Consider the following 19,171-nt stretch of genomic DNA (forward strand, 5'->3'; position numbering starts at 1 on the left):
TGTTTTTTAAATATTTTATATGGTAAAAATACAGCAAAAATAGTATCTTGTTCAAAGACGAAAATATATACTGCTATGGTCACGGTTCTAAGGATGATGTAAGTAGTCTCTGGCTCCTCAACTGTGCACTGTACTGTAGGTTAAGTCCAACCACAGCTTCTCCAGCTTCAGTCATTTATCAAAGCTAAAATCATACTGTGGAAAGAAGAAATTAACGTTACTAATGTTTTCTTAGGAATGTTCTTCCTACAATCTGGTCTGTCCAGATTTACATCCCTGAGGTTCATCAGGGAACATTCATCTAGTAGAAGACAATCATATTTTACCCAAAGGGAAGAATATTCATAGTAGGGACTCTTGATGTCCTAATTTTTCACTAAATAGTAGCTAACTGGGAATGAAGGTGGGGGTACAACCTAAAAACATGGGAGTATATGTTTAAAAAAAAAAAAAAAAAAAAAAAAAAAAAAGAGCCTATGTGCAGGGTGGTGAATGACTGTTAATTATCTCACCAGATCTTTGCACAAGCTATTGCTATGCCTCGAATCCCTCTGCCCTGCCTGCCCCGGCCGGCTACAAACACACACACTTGGACTTCATGACTGGGCTCTGGAGGACTTCCTGTGGAGGCCAGCCTCAGCCCAGAGGAGTTGCTTGGCTTCTTCCACATCTCATCATCTTGCATGCTTTGATCTATGAGCTCCTCCAAAATGAGAGCAAGATCCTAGCACCTGCACTTTCCTGTCCTGTGTGACACCCTAGGACTGCAATTGTGAAGCCCAGAGTTCTCACTGCAGGGATTCTGCACTGCTCCTTTGTGTCACTCAGTGCTTTACAGTGTGTGACACACAGCAATCACCCAATAAATAATCTTATAAAATCACCTCAGTTGAACAACGATAAAAAACAATCCTTCCCTTTTATCTATCAGGGATCAGCCTATCTCTGCTGAGATTAAATGACTAACATTCACAAAAATACCCTTATGTTACTAATGATATAAATGGTTAGTTCTCTAAATTTAACCATATTAAATATATACAATGCACAGCACAGATTAATGGTAGTCGCTGGTATTTCTGAAAGATTTTTGAGTATTTACTATACATCAATATAAATCTAAGGGCTCTACATGTACCATCTCATTTAGTCAACACTACAATTCAATGAGGTAGGTATTAGATCCCATTTTCCAACGAGAAACTGCACAGAGAAGTGAAAAATCTTGCCCCAAGTCACACAGAAGTGGTAAAGCCCAGCACCTAACCAAATTCAAAACGCATTGATTCCACCGTTCTCTAAGAAAGCTGAACTTTTTTTTTTTTCCAAAACTCTAATTCTATTTAACAAGCCCTGAATGTCTTCTTTGTGCAAGGTATCATGCCAGGTGTGGCAGGCAACAGATACAGAAGAGAAGCAGCAGAAAATCCTTGTAGTAAAAGCTGTTAATTTGATAATAAGATCACTTAATAAATAGCAACCAAAAGAAAAAGAAAAAGTGCTATAAGGTCATATTCTAAAACAATTATCTTTCATCTTCATCCTGTAATTATGAATGACATTAAAGATGGGATAATAGCAATGTGACTGAAAATGACAAGCTGAGAGGAAGAAGAAAGGAAGAAAAGAGAGACAAGGAAAGGATGCAGCTGCCCAGGCAAACCAGTTATACAGGTTCTTCTCTTTCATTCAGTTGTAAAGAACCATCTTAAAATTACTACTACTCTTTTGGTGCTGGCGATTAAACCTAGGACCTTTCACAGGCTACCACTCTACCACTGAGCTACAGTCCCTTTAATGGCTTCCCGAATCCTCTAACCCATTTCCCATTGCTTTAAATTCAATAACCAAGACAAAGAAACTCTTGCACATTTTTAAATCCTAAGGCTTCAGGTCTTAGGGATTGCTCCCCAATCCCATGTTTATTTCCAAAAGCCTATCTATAACATGGTCCCAAGAAAGCTCATACTACCAATATGCAGGGAATGTCTGCTCAAGTTTACTCTCCAATAGTGTGAAACCTTCACGGGTAGGGAGAATGAAAAAAGGATAACTTAGCTACACCAATTCCAGCTTGTTTTTTTGCTTCTGTTACTTCAGAAACAAATATAAGGAAACATAAATGATGATAAAGATACCTTCCCGTAGTTTGACCTAAAAAAGTAATAAAAATGAAAATAGATGTATCATTGTATTCTTTACGTTTGTTTTCTTTTTTGAGATGAGGTCTCACTGTGTTGCCCAGGTTGGCCTCAAAACTCCTGCCTTTGCCTCTGGAGTAGCTTGAACTACAAGGCACACACTACCAGCAGTTTGTTTTATTAATATTAAAATTCTTTGACCTTTAATTTCATCTTTAATACCTAGATTAAAAATTAAGGGACTGGAGAGAGAGCTCAGCTGGTAGAGTGCTTGCCTCGTAAGTCCAAGGCCCTAGGTTCAATCCCCAGCACCTCAAAAAAAAGAATTAGCACATTAGCACTAAGGTAGGGCACAAGAACCAGAAACTGATAGCAGTGCACTTCTTTTGCCCTACTTTTTAAAATACAAAAAAGTAAATAAGATGAATGGTAGAAAGGAAACCATCTGAACTTATTTTTCTTTTTCCTTTTTTTTTTTTGTTTTTCAGTACTGAGGATCAAATCCAGGGCTTCATGCATGCTAGGCAAACACTTTGATACTGAGCTACATCCCAGTCCTAAACTTTTTTTGGACTAGGGATCGAACCTCTGAGCTACACACACCCCAGTCCTTTTTATTTTATATATTGAGACAGGGTCTTATTAAGTTGCTGAGGCTGGTCTCAAACTGTCAATCCTCCTGTCTCGACCTCCCAAGTCATTGGGATTACAGGCATGTACTACCACGCCCAGCCCTAAACTCTTAATTTTAATCTATTCTTTGCTATTGGGTAGATTCAACACATTAAAGGATGTCCATAAGGCAGCCTTGTCAGGCAGAGGCCAAGATGGCTATGACTTTAAACTATTTCAGATAAAACAGCATTATCTCTGTATAACTTCTAATTATCAGGAATCTTTCAAGTGGTAGCTTAGTTCAGTACAAATTTTTCCTAAATAGTACTTATGCTTATGAAAAAATTAAAATTTATCAAGGGCTAGGGGGTGTATCTCAGTGGTAGAACACTTACTTAGCATGTATGAGACCATGCATTCAAGGCCCAGCACCACAAAAAAATAAAAATTTTTTAAAAAGGAGAAAAAGTAGGAATTATCTAAAGATTCAATACAAAAGTTAAGGCTGATTTCTAGTGTCCTACAAGATTAATCAAATCATACAGGGGCATTTTTTCCCTCCCCTTTACTCTGTTCTATGAGTCTATGATAGATAAAGGAAAATGTAGTATTTCATCTCTAAAACATAAGGGAATAAATTTAAGTTTTAAACAGGACTACAGGGCTGGGGTTGTGGCTCAGTGATAAGAGTGTTTGCATAGCATGTGTGAGGCACTAGGTTCAATCCCCAGTACCACATGAAACTAAATAAACCGAATAAAGGTATTGTGTCTATCTACAACTAAAAATATTTTTAAAAAGCAAAACAACAAAACAGGACTGAATAAGGCTTCCAGTATGTGAGTCAATTCTTCATATTAATTCTTACTTCCTTATGTTATAACTAGAAAACATACAATTTTATCAGAACAAACCATTTAGAATAAAAGAAAATCAGCATCATACCTAAATTCCTTACTGCCAAGAAAGATCAGCCCAATTTGTATAAGTTGTTGAGAGCCGCTGCCAATAGTATAACTCCCCAGAGACCCATAAGTGGGATGGTCTTTGGGGGTACATATATTAATGCTTGTAATAGGTGAAACCTACTACAAGTAAAACCTCACAGCTAAACAATAGGGTAGAACAGCCAAGAGAGTTTTAAGCATGTTGATAGACTAAGGAATAACTACAGTATCACAGAGTAACTCTACTCCAGACTAGATAAAACGTCGATTCCATAAACATAAAAGAATCTACACAGCCATAACTCATCCATCAAAAGCAGACATGGCATCAAAAAAGATGCCAAGAGAACTTTAAACTCACCTATAAAGATACATAAAGAAACAGAGCAAGTGGAAACCAAGCTTGATCATGGCTTCTTTCATGTGTGACTTCAGTTGCCCTCGATTATGTATTTCTGTTGGATCAAACACTCCCATGTTGCCACTTGGCACCATAATGAACCTGATAAATTAAAGGACATACACATTAGAAGGAAAATCAATTGTTAGCACAAATATTGAAAAAAAAGTAACCAATAATAACCTTTAAATGTGAACCAATCATTGCAGCTTTTAATTCAAATCAAATATAGCCAGAAATGCTGTCATGGGCTACCACTTAGTTTTCCTTTAGAAATTATAATACTGTTACTTTTTGGTGTAATTTTTTATCCTCTGAAACAAATACAGTAACATTCTAAAGCGGAAACGTTTTATGCACTGAGACCCTTTTATCCATCTCCTGTAGAAGACTACCAAACCATCCATGACTACCAGTCATCTCTATAGATCTTTTCCAATAGACACAGATTAATGTAGGCTCTAAAACCAAACAATTTTATCAAGTTCTCAGAAACTTCTTTATAGGAATTTGGGAATTAACAAAACTGTATTACTTTGAAAGTGTCTGGGTTTCAACATCCAGACTGTGCCATCTGTGTAACATACATGTTCTAACCCAGTGTTATTTATGATCTTCTGGCTCTCATGTCTAAGCCTCTAGGACAATCTTGGTTTTCTCATTCTTGTCATTCTTTGGAGTATTCCAAGTACAGTACACTCTAATAAAAAACTGTAACTACAAACAAAGAGGGCTTATATTTTCAGACTTTTGATCATTCTTAAAGGAAAATTATACTCAAAGCAATGAAAAAACATTTCACAAGCCTTTAGACATTACAACTAAACATCACATGTAAATTTGTGCTTTGACCACAAAACTGAAACATGTAATTGCTATTTGCCCAATAATCCAAAGTGAAATTCCAAAATTCTAAAATTTACAATGATTTAATAAAGCATTTTCATGGAGAAAGAAGGCTGTTTACTTTTTTTGAAAAAATTTTTAACTGCCATGACACAAAACACTAAAGAAACTGTACTTACCGATATATATTCCAAGTAGCAACAGGTAAGTTGAGAAGGAATATGAACCAGTGCAATGAAATAAGCATTAATACGGTGACAATGGTATGGCCAATCAATTCTGGAATCACCCACTGCAAGGGAAGAACGTATTAGGTCATGCCCGCTACTATGTCTTTCCTAACTATACATGTTATTTGAAACTAAATCAATGAATGTACAGAAGAGAGTTTACAAGCTAATGTTTCAAGATTATTTTTAGACTCAGATGTCCCAGATTTGCATAGTGTTGACCTCATGCAAATGCATCAGGGAGCAGCTTAAAAATAAAGCATTTAAATTTCAATTGTGTTTTATCCTAAACAAAGGCTTAAAGTCAATCATTAAGCAGATTTAAATGCTAACTAGAGAAAAAATAAGAGCATTATTTATTTTCTATTCCAATATCTATGCTGAAGCCTCTTACTCTAATTTGGGATGGTTAATATGCATATTCATGTTACCTTCTAAATCAGAAAATCAATCTTGAAACATTTCCTATCTCCAGAATCCTTTAAAAATTATAATATCAGACCCTTATAGCAGTAGCTTTTAAACTCTGGATTCTTTTTTCTTGACTTTTCCTCCTTCCTTCCTTTCACTCATTCATTCGTGTGGTACTGGGGATTCAAACCAGGGCACTTTACCACTGAGCCACATCCTTATTCCTTTTTAATTTTTATTTTAAAACAGGGTCTTGCTGAATTGCCCAGACTGGACTCACACTTGCAATCCACCTGCCTCAGCCTCCCACATCACTGGGATTATAAGTATGTGCCCCTGCATCAAGCTTAAACTCTGGATTTCTTATGGTGGGCTGTACTCATCTTTGTTTTACACACAAACACTTACCTGAAACAAGACTTAGGCTGTAAGATTTAATCTTATTATGTTTGGTTTAATGACTTTTAACCAAGTCCTCTGTTCTGTCACTTCCCTCAAGAATATGCCTTATACCTAACTTGTTCTAAGAATAAGAAAAGACCAGGCTTATATCCCCCACGCAGGAGCTTGGAAGATTCTTCTCTGGAGTAATTTAATAACTAAAGAAAAAAACACCTTACAGTAGTGGTGCATGCCTCTAATCCCAGTGACTCAGGAAGAGAAGGCAGGAGGATCAAAAGCTCGAAGTCAGTCTCAGCAACTTAGTGAGACCTTGCCTCATATAAAAATAAAAAGGGCTGGGGATATAGCTCAGTGGTAGAGCACCCCTGGATTCAATCCCCAATACAAAAAAAAAGAGGGGATGATAACATCAAAGAAAGAATACTAGAGAGGCTGAGAATATAACTCAGTAGTAGAACACATGCTCAGCATGCACAAAGTCCTGTGTTCAATACCCAGCACCAAAGGAAAAAGAAAAGACTACAAAAAAATGTCCCCGTTGAAAGAGTCTATCACATGTCCAAAACTATGAAAAAGGACTAAACAAAGATACCCAAAGGTATACCACTATAAACTTTGAAAACACCAAGGATATTCTAGAACTTCCATGGAGAGGAAAGGGGGTAAACGAGATCACATAAAAAGAATAAAGGGGCTGAGGATGTATTTCAGTGGTAGAATGCACTTGCCTACCATGCATGAGGCCCTGAGTTCAGTCCACAGCACTGCAAAAAGAAAACAGTAAGATATCAAATGGTGTGAGCTGGGGTTGTGGCTCAGTGGTAGAGCGCTTGCCTCGTACATGCAAGGCCCTGGGTTCAATTCTCGGCACCACATAAAAATAAATAAATAAAATAAAGATATTGTGTCCATCTACAACTAAAAAATATTAAAAAAAAGAAGAAGAAATCAAATGATGTAATCCCAAAGGCTCAGAGGTTAAGGCAGGAAGATTGCAAGTTCGAAGTCAGCCTCAGCAATTTAGCAAGACCCTAAGCAACTTAGCGAGCCATTGTCTCAAAATAAAACATAAAAAGGGCTGGGGTGTGGCTCGGTGGTTAAGAGCCCCTGGGTTCCCAGATATCAGAAAAAAAAAGAAACCAAGTGGCTTCAGACTTCCCAACCTGGACAACACCAGAAGACCACTAGCAATGTCTTTAAAATTATGAAATTAAAATCTTTTCAACCTAGAACCCTATACTTAATAAATTATCAATTATTATAAATTGTAAGACATTTTCAAACGTGAACATTTCAAAAATTTCCCATGTATTGTATGTCAAGAAGTTATTCTAGCAAAATGTGGTAGTAAGCCAAGAAAAAGGAATGCACAAGATATAAGAATCAGGGAATCCAGAACGGGAAAAAAATTAACTGACAGGTTATTTTAATATATTTTACCATGTAGAAAATAGTACTAAAAAGCTTTGCAGATGTATCTGAAAACTTAATAACAGGTAAATAGAAAACTAAAGAAATAAAGGTATGTGTAATTATTAACATTGATAATATACCCAGAAAAAAACAAAAGTAAGAAAAGTATTATCACTATCAACTGAGGGAGGTTTAGGAATAAAGAATATCTATATTTTTATAATATAATAGTACATTATGATGTAAACATTGAATATCAATTTAACCCAAAAAGGAAAATGGAGTAATAGGAAAGTAGATGTTTAAGTAAAGGAATGCATAACTAAATCTTTTCTACTATACTGAGAAGTCAATTCTTAAAATTGACAAATCCAGAAAGAATACAGCAAACAAATGAAACAGAAATAGAGATATAAATGCCAGAAAAAAATAAACTGTCCAAATGTTAAAATCAGTTGCCCCTAAAAAGCAAGACCAGGAAGAGACCACTATTTTTCACTATAAACTTTGCAATACCACTGACTTTAGTTGTGTACACATATAACTTTCATAAAAATGAAAATTAATATTAAAAAACTAATTAAACTTCAAACTCTCTCAGTAGGAGGAACTTTCTCAGTAGAAGAATATGGGTAATATTGAAAGTAGAAGAGGAACCATTAGAAAGAGGGCTGGGAAAAAGGTTGGAGGAAGTGGAGGGCATGAGAAGGTAGATAGGAAGGTAGATATGATCAACACACAACACATGCATGTTTAGAAATGTCACAGTGAAACCCATTAACTTGTAAAATTAATACATGTTAATTTAAAAAACAATACAGGTAACCTTTTCTTTGAATATAGATCTAATTTTTACAAAAGAAAATCCACAAAGTACCAAAAATATTGAGTAAACAAAAATATTGAATAATCCATCTGATAAAAAATAGTATTTTAAAAAGGAGGCGGAATATAGTGTACTAGAAATTTTAACTTTCCATAGTTACACTTTTACAAAAAAAATATATAACTTTATTTTCCTCATGGGGGTCAGAGAAACTAAAGTATATGAAAATGTGAAGACACAAGGAAATTGTTTTTAGGTCAAGCCAAAAGCACCTCTCAAGTATCACATTTGTATCTGAACTTTCATACAGAAAGTTTTTGTCTGCTCATTTTGCAAAATGAATCAGGGACAACTGGTTTCCCTATATAGACAAGTTCTACAGTTCAGAGTATTAGTGCCAGTATAAAGTTCTGACTATACTAAAAGTACAATGGCCTTAAAACAAATAATCTGGGCTTAGGATGTGGCTCAGTGGTAGAACACTTGCCTTGTACATGTGAGGCACTGGGTTGTATTCTCAGCACCGCATAAAAATACATACCTAAAATAAAGGTATTGGGCTGGGGATATAGCTCAGTTGGTAGAGTGCTTGCCTCATAAGCATAAGGCCCTGGGTTCAAATCCCCAGCACCACAAAAATAAATAAATAAATAAATAAATAAAAATAAAAATAAAATAAAGGTATTGTGTCCATCGACAACTAAAAACATATTTTAAAAAAATCTACTAATCCATTCATTTCTGCGCAAGCTACACAAGGAAGGTCTTCTTTCATTCAAAAAAAAGACAGACTTGAGTATTTTATCCATTAAGTGGGAGGAAGAGGTTAAGACACAGAAAACAAAAAAATTACTCTCATAATGAACCTTTGCCTAGTTTGAATAATGCGATTGCCTACTACAGACAGGGAGACAAGGAATATGCAGAGTAAAGAAATGAGATTTCAAGTCAAATTTACTAGCATAATTTCATGATCTAAAATATTGCAAAACAGCAATTCTACCAACAGTCTAATAAATACACACCCTAAAGTGAACTCTAAAACCAATATGCATTCTTAAATAAAAGTGCATTTTAATTATAATAATTTTTAATATGGAAAATGAAGAACTGATTTTGATGACAGAAAATGAACAAAGAAATGTCTTACCTTGTTCAATTTTGAGCAACATGATCTAGCATTAATGTAATCACATTCTAAATCAGACAATGTAATTATCTGATGATCAAGATAAGGAATTATACTTTTTTATAAGAACTAAGAATTTAGGTTTCAGAAAGCAATCCCAGTTGCAAGGCAGAATTCAATATAACTTCAAAAAAATGTATTTTCTTAAAGTTTCTTCATTAGACAAATCAATTTTCTCATTTATGTTCATTTAACAAATTATTTTCACAAATATTCCTTTTTTATGCTCAAATCTAATCTGACCCATGCAAGAACATTTTAGCCTTAATTCCCCAACTGTGAAACAATGGCTATAAGAAATGGAAAATAATAACTATAAAATATTTGAAAGTTAAAAATCTGAGGGCTGAGGATGTAATTCAGTGGTACAGCTGCACAAGGCCCCAAGTTTGAATCTAAGCTTAAAAAAAAAAATGTTAAAAATATTAATTCCCACTGGGAAAAAAAGTACTGTTATTTATGATATATCAAGAAAATGTCTTTGAAGACTTAAAATATAAATAAAGAAAACAAGATACAAAACTATGAACACCCCATGGTCACATGTTGGCAATGATTATGTATCAAAACTTAGATTACAGGGCTGGGGTTGCTCAGAAGCAGAGCACTTGCCTAACACATGTGAGGCACTGGGTTCCATCCTCAGCACCACAAAAAAATAAATAAATAAAATAAAGATATTGTGTCTGTTATGGTTTGGATGTGCGAAGCTCACTGTGTAGGACAATGCAAGAGGGTTCAGAGAGTAATGATTGGGTTGTGAAAGCCTTAACCCAATCAGGGAATTAATCACCAATGGGTCTGAGTGGTAACTGAAGGCAGGTAGGGAGTGGCTGGAGGAGCTGGGGCGTGGCTTTGGGGTATATATTGGTATCTGGTAAGTGGAGTCTCTGTCTGCGGCCTGATCACTATGTGAGGTGCTTCCTTTCACCATATTCTTCTGTCATGAAGTCCTGCTTCACCTTGAGCCCAGTGGAATGGAAGCTGCAGTCTATGAACTGAGACCTCTGAAACTGTGAGTCAGATAAACTCTTCCTCCTCTACAGTTGTGCTGGTCAGGTCATATATTCACAGCAGCAAAAAAGCTGACTAAAACAGTGTCCATCTACAATTAAAAATGTTTTTAAAAAAAGTATTAAAAACAAGGGGCTGGAGTTGTGGCTCAGTGGAGAGCACTTACCTAGCACGTGTGAGGCACTGGGTTCGATCTAAGACCACATAAAAATAAATAAATAAAACAAAGGTATAAAAAAAACTCAGATTACAGCCAGGAGTGGTGACCCACATTTATAATGTTACTCACGAGGTTAAAGCAGGAAGGTCACAAATTTAAGATTAACCCCTGACAATATAGCAAGACCCTGTCTCAAAAAATAAAAAGAATTGGGGATGTAGCTCAGTAGTTGAACACCCCTGGGTTCAATCCCCAGTTATGAGTATGAGTATGAGTATGGCAGGGTCAGGGTTGTGGACAAGGCATGGGGCAAGGTAGATTACATGTTTTTTTCCTTAATGCTTTTCTCTATTTTCCAAACTCTCTATAGTAAACATATCTTATATTAGAATTAAGCAAACAAACAAAATTTATAAGTGTTTAGTACAGCCAGGTACAGTGGCACACACCTGCAATCCCAGTGTCTTGGGAGGCTAAACCAGGAGGACTGAAAGTTCAAAGCCAGCCTCAGCAATTTAGAGAGGCCCTAACCAATTCATTGAGATACTCTTTTTAAATAAAATATAAAAAAGGACTGGGGAGTGGCTGTAGCTCAGTGGCAGAGTGCTTGCCTAGCTGTGTGAGGCACTGGGTTTGATCTTCGGCATCACATAAAAATAAACAAAGGCATTCTGTCCGTCTACAACAACTACAAAAAATATATATATTTTTTTAAAGGCAGGGCTAGGGATGTGGCTCAGTGGGTTAAGTGCCCCTGGAATCATTCCCGGGTACCAAAAAAAAAAAAGTTTTTAGTATATATTTACAAATAAAATTTGAGGGACAGATGGACATAAAAGGAAACATCTTCAATTGAATGATATGACATCTGGGATTTACTTGAAAATGTTCCACAAATGTTCCACACTGCTGAACATGGGGGCACATGCCTATAATCCCTGCTACTTGGGAGGCTCAGGCAGGAGGATCACAAGTTCAAAGCCAGCCTCAGCAATTTAGTAAGGGCCTAAACAACTTAGCAAGACCCTATCTCAAAATAAAAAACAAAAAGGGTTGGGGATGTGGTTCAATGGTTAAGCACACCGGGTTCAATCTCCAGTACCAAAAATAAAATAAAATGTTCCACACTTTCCTCTACTCAATAGGAGAGATGAAAAAGAACGGCAAACACTGAATATATTATACTGAAGGTACATGATAGGACCATGGGATTTATTATATTACTGTCTACTTTTGTTTATGTTTGAAAATGTCCACTAAAACAAATCATAAAAAAAGTTTTCTACAAAATAGTAAACATCTCCACAACCCAACACTTTACCCACAAATTGTTCCTCCTCCATTGCTTTCCTGGAGTGACAAAAGCATCATCTTCCCAAGCTCAAAATGTAGAAAGCTATCTCTGATTTCTGTTTCATCTCATAAGCAGTCATTGCTGAATTCAAAGGTAACTTCTTAATACCACTCACATTATTCCCTCCTTTCACCTGCCCACAAGTAGCATCACATTCAGATAAACCTATCCCCCATTGGTTTATCTTCTAATCTTTCCTGTTTCTAATCCGTTTTGCAGATTTGTCTTCCTAATAAAGCACTTTATTTGGAGTTTCCTGAATTGATTCATTACAATGACAAAATTGATGTTTTGAAAAATATATACACTGTGGAATAACTAAATGCATTACCTCCTGTACTTATCATTTTTGTAGTAAGAACCCTTTATATTCATTCTATTAGCATTCTTCATGAATACAATATGTTAACTATATTCTTAAAATAGTCACTATGTTGAACAATACCACTCTTAAACTTATTCCTCCTATCTGAAATTTTGTATCCTTGACCACAAACCAACTATGTCAAAAATTTTTAGTGGTTCCTTATTGCCTGCAGAATAAAAGTAAAAGTCCTCCCCTGAAGTTTCAAGCCCTTCAAAACCTGATCAAATCCTGTATTTCCAACCTGACCTTCCAGTATAGTCAATATCAATCATGTGTTCCAGATAGTCTGTTTATTAATCATCACCAAGAAATGCCATGAAAATACCTGTCTCTGCAGTTTTGCTCTTTTCAGTGTGATTCTGAATATCCATCCTTTCCTTCTGTAGGTTTTGTTCACCATTTAAACCCCAAGATGTTCCTATACTCTACATGAAGTGTACTCTGACCTTTTTCCACTTCCTATCTCTAATATTAAGCAATTATCCTAAAATACAGTAACATGCTGAATTTCATCAAAACATACTTTAAAAGTAGTACCTTCATGTCTAGCAACATCAAACATTCCACCTAACATTTTCTCATGCAATTGGTGTAAACCAAGGTTATTTTAAATGATCGAATTTAGTTTTCCAAACTGAAAAAAAAATTCAGTTTTATTTCTCAAGTGAAATACAGCTCCAGTTCCTTATGATATTACAAGGATATAGGTCATCAAAACTGCAAGTTTTGGAGTGATGACACATAATTCAGGCAAATGATGCTGCCCTTTCAGTCAGCTCCCCAAACCTAGCAAAACTAAGGGCTCCCCTTATTAGAAACCATCAAAATAAAAACTGCTGCTCAATTGGAAAAAGTGGAAGTAGAAAGGCAGAGCAATATTTATTGCACATTTGCTGTGGGGCAGGCACTGATCTAGGTGCTTAACACACCTTCTCATTGGAAATATCCACAAAAAAATTCCCATTATAAAGATAAGAAAACTGAGGCTTAGATGAAGTAATGTGCATAATAAACAACTAGCTGAGCGGAGTTCCTGATTCCTAATTCTGTTTGTTCCCATTAAAATAGACTGCCTGTCCACAGTAAAGTATGAAATCGCACTAAAGACATACTCTGTATGGCTATCCTAAATTAGCATGTTCCACCAAACAAAAAGATGAATTATATCAGAAACGGGTACATGTGATTTCCAAGAAAAAAAGATAAAATGCAGAGTTCCTCTTCACTTTTTCTACATTTAATTACTTAAAACTATATTGTGCTTTACAACACTGAGCAACAACTAAGCCAAGATGTTCACTTAAGAATGCAAGCGTTTCTCTGGTACGGTGGTGCACACCTGTAATCCCAGACTGGGGCAGAAGAATCAAAATTCATTCTCAGCAACTTCGAGCCCCTTTCTCAAAATAAAAAATAAAAAGGACTAGGGATGTAGCTCCGTGGTAAAGCACCTGTGGGTTCAATCACCAGAATAATAATAATAAATTGTCTTCTACACAGTACAGTGCTAGGCTGCTGAACAACCATTTACTGGTTGGAGTACACAGTTTAAATAGTGTAACGAACGTAATGGAGTTTAACATGGGCTGACAGAAAAATGCAAAGTTGAGAAACGACTGGGAACCACTTCACGTGTAGTTACCGAATTTACAACCTTCAACTGTCAGGGTCAACTAAAATACTCACTCCTTCACAACACTCAATACAAAACGGCATCGTGAAGGAGGCACGTCACTAGTTTCCAGGAGTAACTCCTGGAAGTACAAGGTCCCCACAAGCACCCACGCCTACGAGAACAAAGGGGCGGGCGTCGGGGTGTTGCGGTGGAGAATGACAAGAGGCGGCAAATCGCCGCGGATCGTCCCAGCGCCAGACTGTCCGCGAGCGTCCGCCCCTGGGGCCTCCGACATACTAAAAGGGCACGGCGCGGGGGCTCTCCAAGAAAGTGGACAACCTTTCTCTTCCGAGGGCCAAAAGAGAGCCCAAGAGCCAGTCGCCGCTCGGGGCAGGGCTGGTCCGGGCGTCGCCGGTATTGCGGTGGGCGGGCGCGACTGCCAGGCCGAGGTGAGCCCAGGAGCAAGGCCCGCTCGGACCCCCGGGGAGGGCAGGCGGTGGGGTCTGGGCACCGTACGGCAGCGGAGTTACCCTCCCGGTCCTGGGGACACGCGCCTCCGCCCGGTCAGGCCAGCGACCCGGGAACCCGAGCCCGCCGCCGGGCGCGCCTCTCGTTCCCACACACCTGCCCTGGTGCCCACCAGGCCCACCCTCAGCCCCGTCCATCGGGCGGCGGGCCCCAGGTTCCCCTCCGCCCGCCTTAGGCAAGGATACGAAGTACACTGAGAGGAAGATGAGGGCGCAACAATCGAGGAGAGAGAAGACGAATACTACCGCCTCCATCCTCCTCCTCTTCCTCCTCTTCCTCGGTCGCCGCCGCTCCTTCCGTCAAACCGGCTCCCGAGCCCCTCCCGCCCCTGATAGGCCCTTGTCGCGGCCTGCTGGGACGTGTAGTCCTTACCGTGCCGGCACAGCATGCCGGGAGTTGTAGTCCACTTTTCAAAAACTACCGCGGTGGTGTTGGTGCATGCTGGGAAATGTAGTCCAGGGTTCAATCTAACGGGAAGAGGTGGGCGGAACCTCTAGCGTCAATCTGATTATTTCCAGAAATGGGGCCAAGCAATTAGTTGAGTATTTACCGAACGCTTGTAAACTGCTGGATACTTAGTATAAGTTATTTGCCATGAGGGAAATGTTTTACTCTCTACCCACTTGCATGCCTCAAAGCACAGTTCCAACCTTAACATGCCTGGCTTAGTAATTGAGACCAGTCCATCAGTTCCTCATCTCGATTTCTCCGGAACTTTCACAGTGCTTGCTTGTCCTCTTTATAGTAGTGAAGATCTTTAAAAGACGAATTCATTCTTATCCTTTCACTTATTTAACAAATAGTTACTGACAACACCCTAACTGTAGGCCAAGAACAGATACAGGTTCCAGAGAAATAAAAATTAAAAGGGCAACAAGATGCTTCCCTAGTAAAATGAGTGCGAAATAAAGTAGCAATAAATGGGGTTGGGGGCTGTCGGAGGGGAGAAAAAGTCAAAGGGTGATAAACTCCATGAGCTAATTATGGAAAAATCAGTCATCCATTACAGAGGAATGGTGCTAGCCTATCATGTAATCCCAGCTACTGGGGAGGTGGAGGCAAGAGGATCACAAGGTTTTTGTTGTTGTTGTTGTTGTTGTTGTTGTTTTGTTGTTGTTATTTTATTGGTACTGGAGATTGAACCCAAAGGTTCTTTACGACAGAGTTCCATCCCCAATCCTTTTTAATTTTATTTATTTATTATTTTGAGACAGGGTTATCTTAAATTTCTTAGGGCCTCTCTAATTTCCTGGGGTTAGCCTTGAATTTGCGATGCTCCTGACTCTCTCCGGAGTCGCTGGGATTGCTGGTATGCGCCACCGTCCGGCTCGGGATCACAAGTTTGAGACCAGCCTGGGCAACTTAGTGAGACCCTGTCTCAAAATAAAATTTTAAAAAGGGATCTAGCTGGGCACGGTGATGCACACCTGTAATCCCAGCTGCTCGGGAGGATGAGGCAAGGAGGATCGAAAGTTCAAAGCAAGCTTCAGCAATTTAGCAAGACCCTAGGCAAATTAGCGAGACCCTGTCTGAAAATAAAAAATCTAAAGGACTGGGGATGTAGCTCAGTTGTTGAGTATCTCTATGTTTAATCCCCAGGTACAAAAAAAGAGAAAGGGAGAGATAGGGGTGTAACTCAGTGGTAAAGTATCCCTGGGTTCAATCCCAGGTACCAAAAAAATAAAAATAAAGTCATTCGTCCACCTGTTCATTCAATCAATATTTTCTTTTCTTTTCTTTTCTTTTCCTTTCTTTTCCCCTTTCGTTACCAGGAATTGAAGCCAGGGGCCCTTTACCACTGAGGTACATCCAAAGCCGTTTTTACTTTTTATTTTGAGACAGGGTCTCCCTAAATTGCTGAGGCTGGCTTTGAACTTTTGATCCTCCTACCTCAGCCTCCTGAGCCTCAACCAATATTTTCTGAACAGCTGGTATATTTTCTATTCCTTAGGAATACAAATGAACAACAGAAGAAAAATCTCTACAAGTCTGTATATTGAATTACAGTGGGGCAGACAGAAGAGAAAACAAATCTATTAGTTATTAATCAATTGTAAGACCAGCCACAGTGGTGCAGCCTGTAATCTCAGCACTACAGGGACTGAAGCAGGGGATTGCAAGTTTGGGACCAGTGTCAGCAATTTAGCAAGACCCTAACCAATTTAGGGAGACCCTGTCTCAAAATAAAAAGGATGAGGTATATGACTCAATGGTTGAGTGCCTCTGGTTTCAAACCCCAGTTCCCCCCGACCCCCTCCAGATAAAGGCAGTTATAATTACCCTGAAGGGGATTGAAGGAAATAGGGAAACACTTAGGAACTGGGTGACTGGGGAAGGCCAAGCTAAGAAACTTACATTTACATAGAAATCCGAATAATAGCAATTTGAAGATTTGCATTCAGTGTTTCAGACAGTGACTGCAAAGACCCAATTACAGTAGAAGCTTGATAACTTTAAGAAACAGTTAAAAAAAAAAAGTCATTGTGGCTGAGGCACAGTCAATAGTGTTAAAAGAGTTTTGAGAAGTTAGCAGTAAGTAGGGCAAGGTCACATGGCAGGGTCGGGGGGCTTGTAGACCCTTAGCAGAGAGTTTAACTTTTATTCTAATGTGATGAGAAACCACTGGAGAATTTTAAGAAAGGACCTCGATCTGATTTACTCTCTAAAGTAGTTTGCTGAGGCTAAATTGCTGAGGCTGCCCTAGAACTTGCAATCTTCCTACCTCAGCCTCTAGAGTCACGTGGATTACAGACATGGGCCACCATATGCAACTGATTTACATTTTCAAAATATCACTCTGATGGTTTGGTACATTAAATCAGGAACAAATTGGTCAGCAAGGATATCACTTAAGAGAAAAACGAATGGCGGGGGTATAAGTATGAGCAAAACCAACTGGATTTGCCTGACACTGCATTGGTTCGTGGATTTATTAAGGGTTCATAGGTTAAAGCTGAAGTACAATTAACAGATTTATACACCAGTTATCACTACACTCCCCTTGTACCTTGTACATACTTATGTTAACTGTCTTCCTTACACACTTGGCCAGTTACACTTTAGATTATGATAAAAGAAACAGATTTCATTGGTTCTTGCATCTCTATTACCTTCTATTCTGTAAATAGCTGATGCTTAATAAATGACCAAGCAAATGACCATATTAACATAGGAAATTTTTTCCATATATTTACTTTTTATTGAATTTGTTAATGTTACAGAGTTCTTGCACTGCCAAACAATGCCTGAGAATCCAAAGAAGGAAATGGTATAATGGATAGCCTCATCCAACCATCATACAGTATATTAAAACTTGATTCATATGAATTTTGAGAATTTCATAATCTTTTATAAAATTTTAACAAGAGTTGGAATTTAAATCTGCTGCAGTTCTTCAAAATTTCCAGTACAGTATGCCATTAAATAAAACCTCCTCATATTCATCTCAGTTCATTCCTCAACAACATAACCCAACAGAAGTTTGAGGGGAAAATGTATATGTGGCTCAAGGTCCAAGAGATTACTTGTTAAGGTTTTTGGCTCCCAAATCATGTCCTATTTGCTGATGACATGATTCTATATTTAGAGGATCCAAATAACTCCACCAGAAAACTTCTAGACCTAATAAATGAATTCAGCAAAATAGCAGGATATAAAATCAACACGCACAAATCTAAAAGATTTTTATTCATAAGCTATGAAACATTTGAAATAGAAGTGAAGAAAACAACTCCATTCACAATAGCCTCAAAAAAATAAAATAAAATGCTTGGGAATCAATCTAACCAAAGAGGTGAAAGTTCTCCACAATGAAAACTACAGAACTTTAAAGAAAGAAATTGAAGAAGACCGTAGAAGATGGAAATATCTCCCATGTTCTTGGATAGGCAGAATTAATATTATCAAAATGACTGTACTTCCAAAGGCACTATATAGATTTAATGCAATTCCAATTAAAATCCCAATGACATTTCTCATAGAAATAGAGAAAGCAATCATGAAACTCATCTGGAAGAACAAAAGACCCAGAATAGCCAAAGCAATCCTGGGCAGGAAGAGTGAAGCAGGAGGTATCACAATACCAGGGTTTAAACTCTACTATAGAGCAATAGTAACAAAAACAGCATGGTATTGGCACCAAAACAGATAGACCAATGGTACAGGGTGAAGACACAGAGACAAACCACAGAAGTACAGTTATCTCATACTACACAAAGGTGACAAAAACTTACAATGGAGAAAAGATAGCCTCTTCAACAAATGGTGCTGGCAAAACTGGAAATCCATATGCAGTAAAATGAAATTAAACCCCTATCTCTCACCCTGTATAAAACTCAACTCAAAATGGATCAAGGATCTAAGAATTAGGCCTGAAACCCTTCACCAAATAGAAGAAAAAGGAGGCCCGAATCTTCATCATGTTGACTTAGGACCAGACTTCCTAAACAAGACCCCCATGGCACAAGAATAAAAGCAAGAATCAATAAATGGGATGGATTCAAACTAATTAGCTTTTTTCTCAGCACAGGAAACAATCAATAATGTGAAAAGAGAGCCTACAGAGTGGGAGAAAATCTTTTCCACACACCCTTCAGACAGAGCACCCATCTCCAAAGTTTATAAAAAACTTAAAAAAAACTTTACACCAAAAATACAAAGAATGCAATAAAAAATGAGCTAAGGAACTGGACAGACACTTCACAGAAGAAGATA

At 37.9% G+C, this 19,171-nt stretch overlaps 1 protein-coding gene across 2 annotated transcripts; it reads right to left on the reverse strand.

Moving 5' to 3' along the window:
* On the reverse strand, positions 1-14,772 carry Cnih4 (cornichon family AMPA receptor auxiliary protein 4). 2 transcript variants are annotated; one of them, XM_047521682.1, is made up of 6 exons: positions 14,644-14,772; positions 9,382-9,450; positions 6,725-6,756; positions 5,129-5,241; positions 4,065-4,205; positions 1-195 (listed from the first exon to the last, which is right to left on the reverse strand). In XM_047521682.1, the coding sequence occupies exons 2-6, from the start codon at positions 9,401-9,403 to the stop codon at positions 168-170; spliced, it is 336 nt and encodes a 111-aa protein (XP_047377638.1). In that variant the 5' UTR covers positions 9,404-9,450; positions 14,644-14,772; the 3' UTR covers positions 1-167. The 2 variants fall into 2 exon arrangements, with proteins under 2 accessions (XP_047377638.1, XP_047377636.1); XM_047521680.1 differs by lacking the exon at positions 6,725-6,756.
* Positions 14,773-19,171: the final 4,399 nt, after the last annotated feature.

This window comes from Sciurus carolinensis, chromosome 12 (assembly GCF_902686445.1).
Source record: "Sciurus carolinensis chromosome 12, mSciCar1.2, whole genome shotgun sequence".
NCBI classification, from domain to species: Eukaryota; Metazoa; Chordata; class Mammalia; order Rodentia; family Sciuridae; genus Sciurus; species Sciurus carolinensis.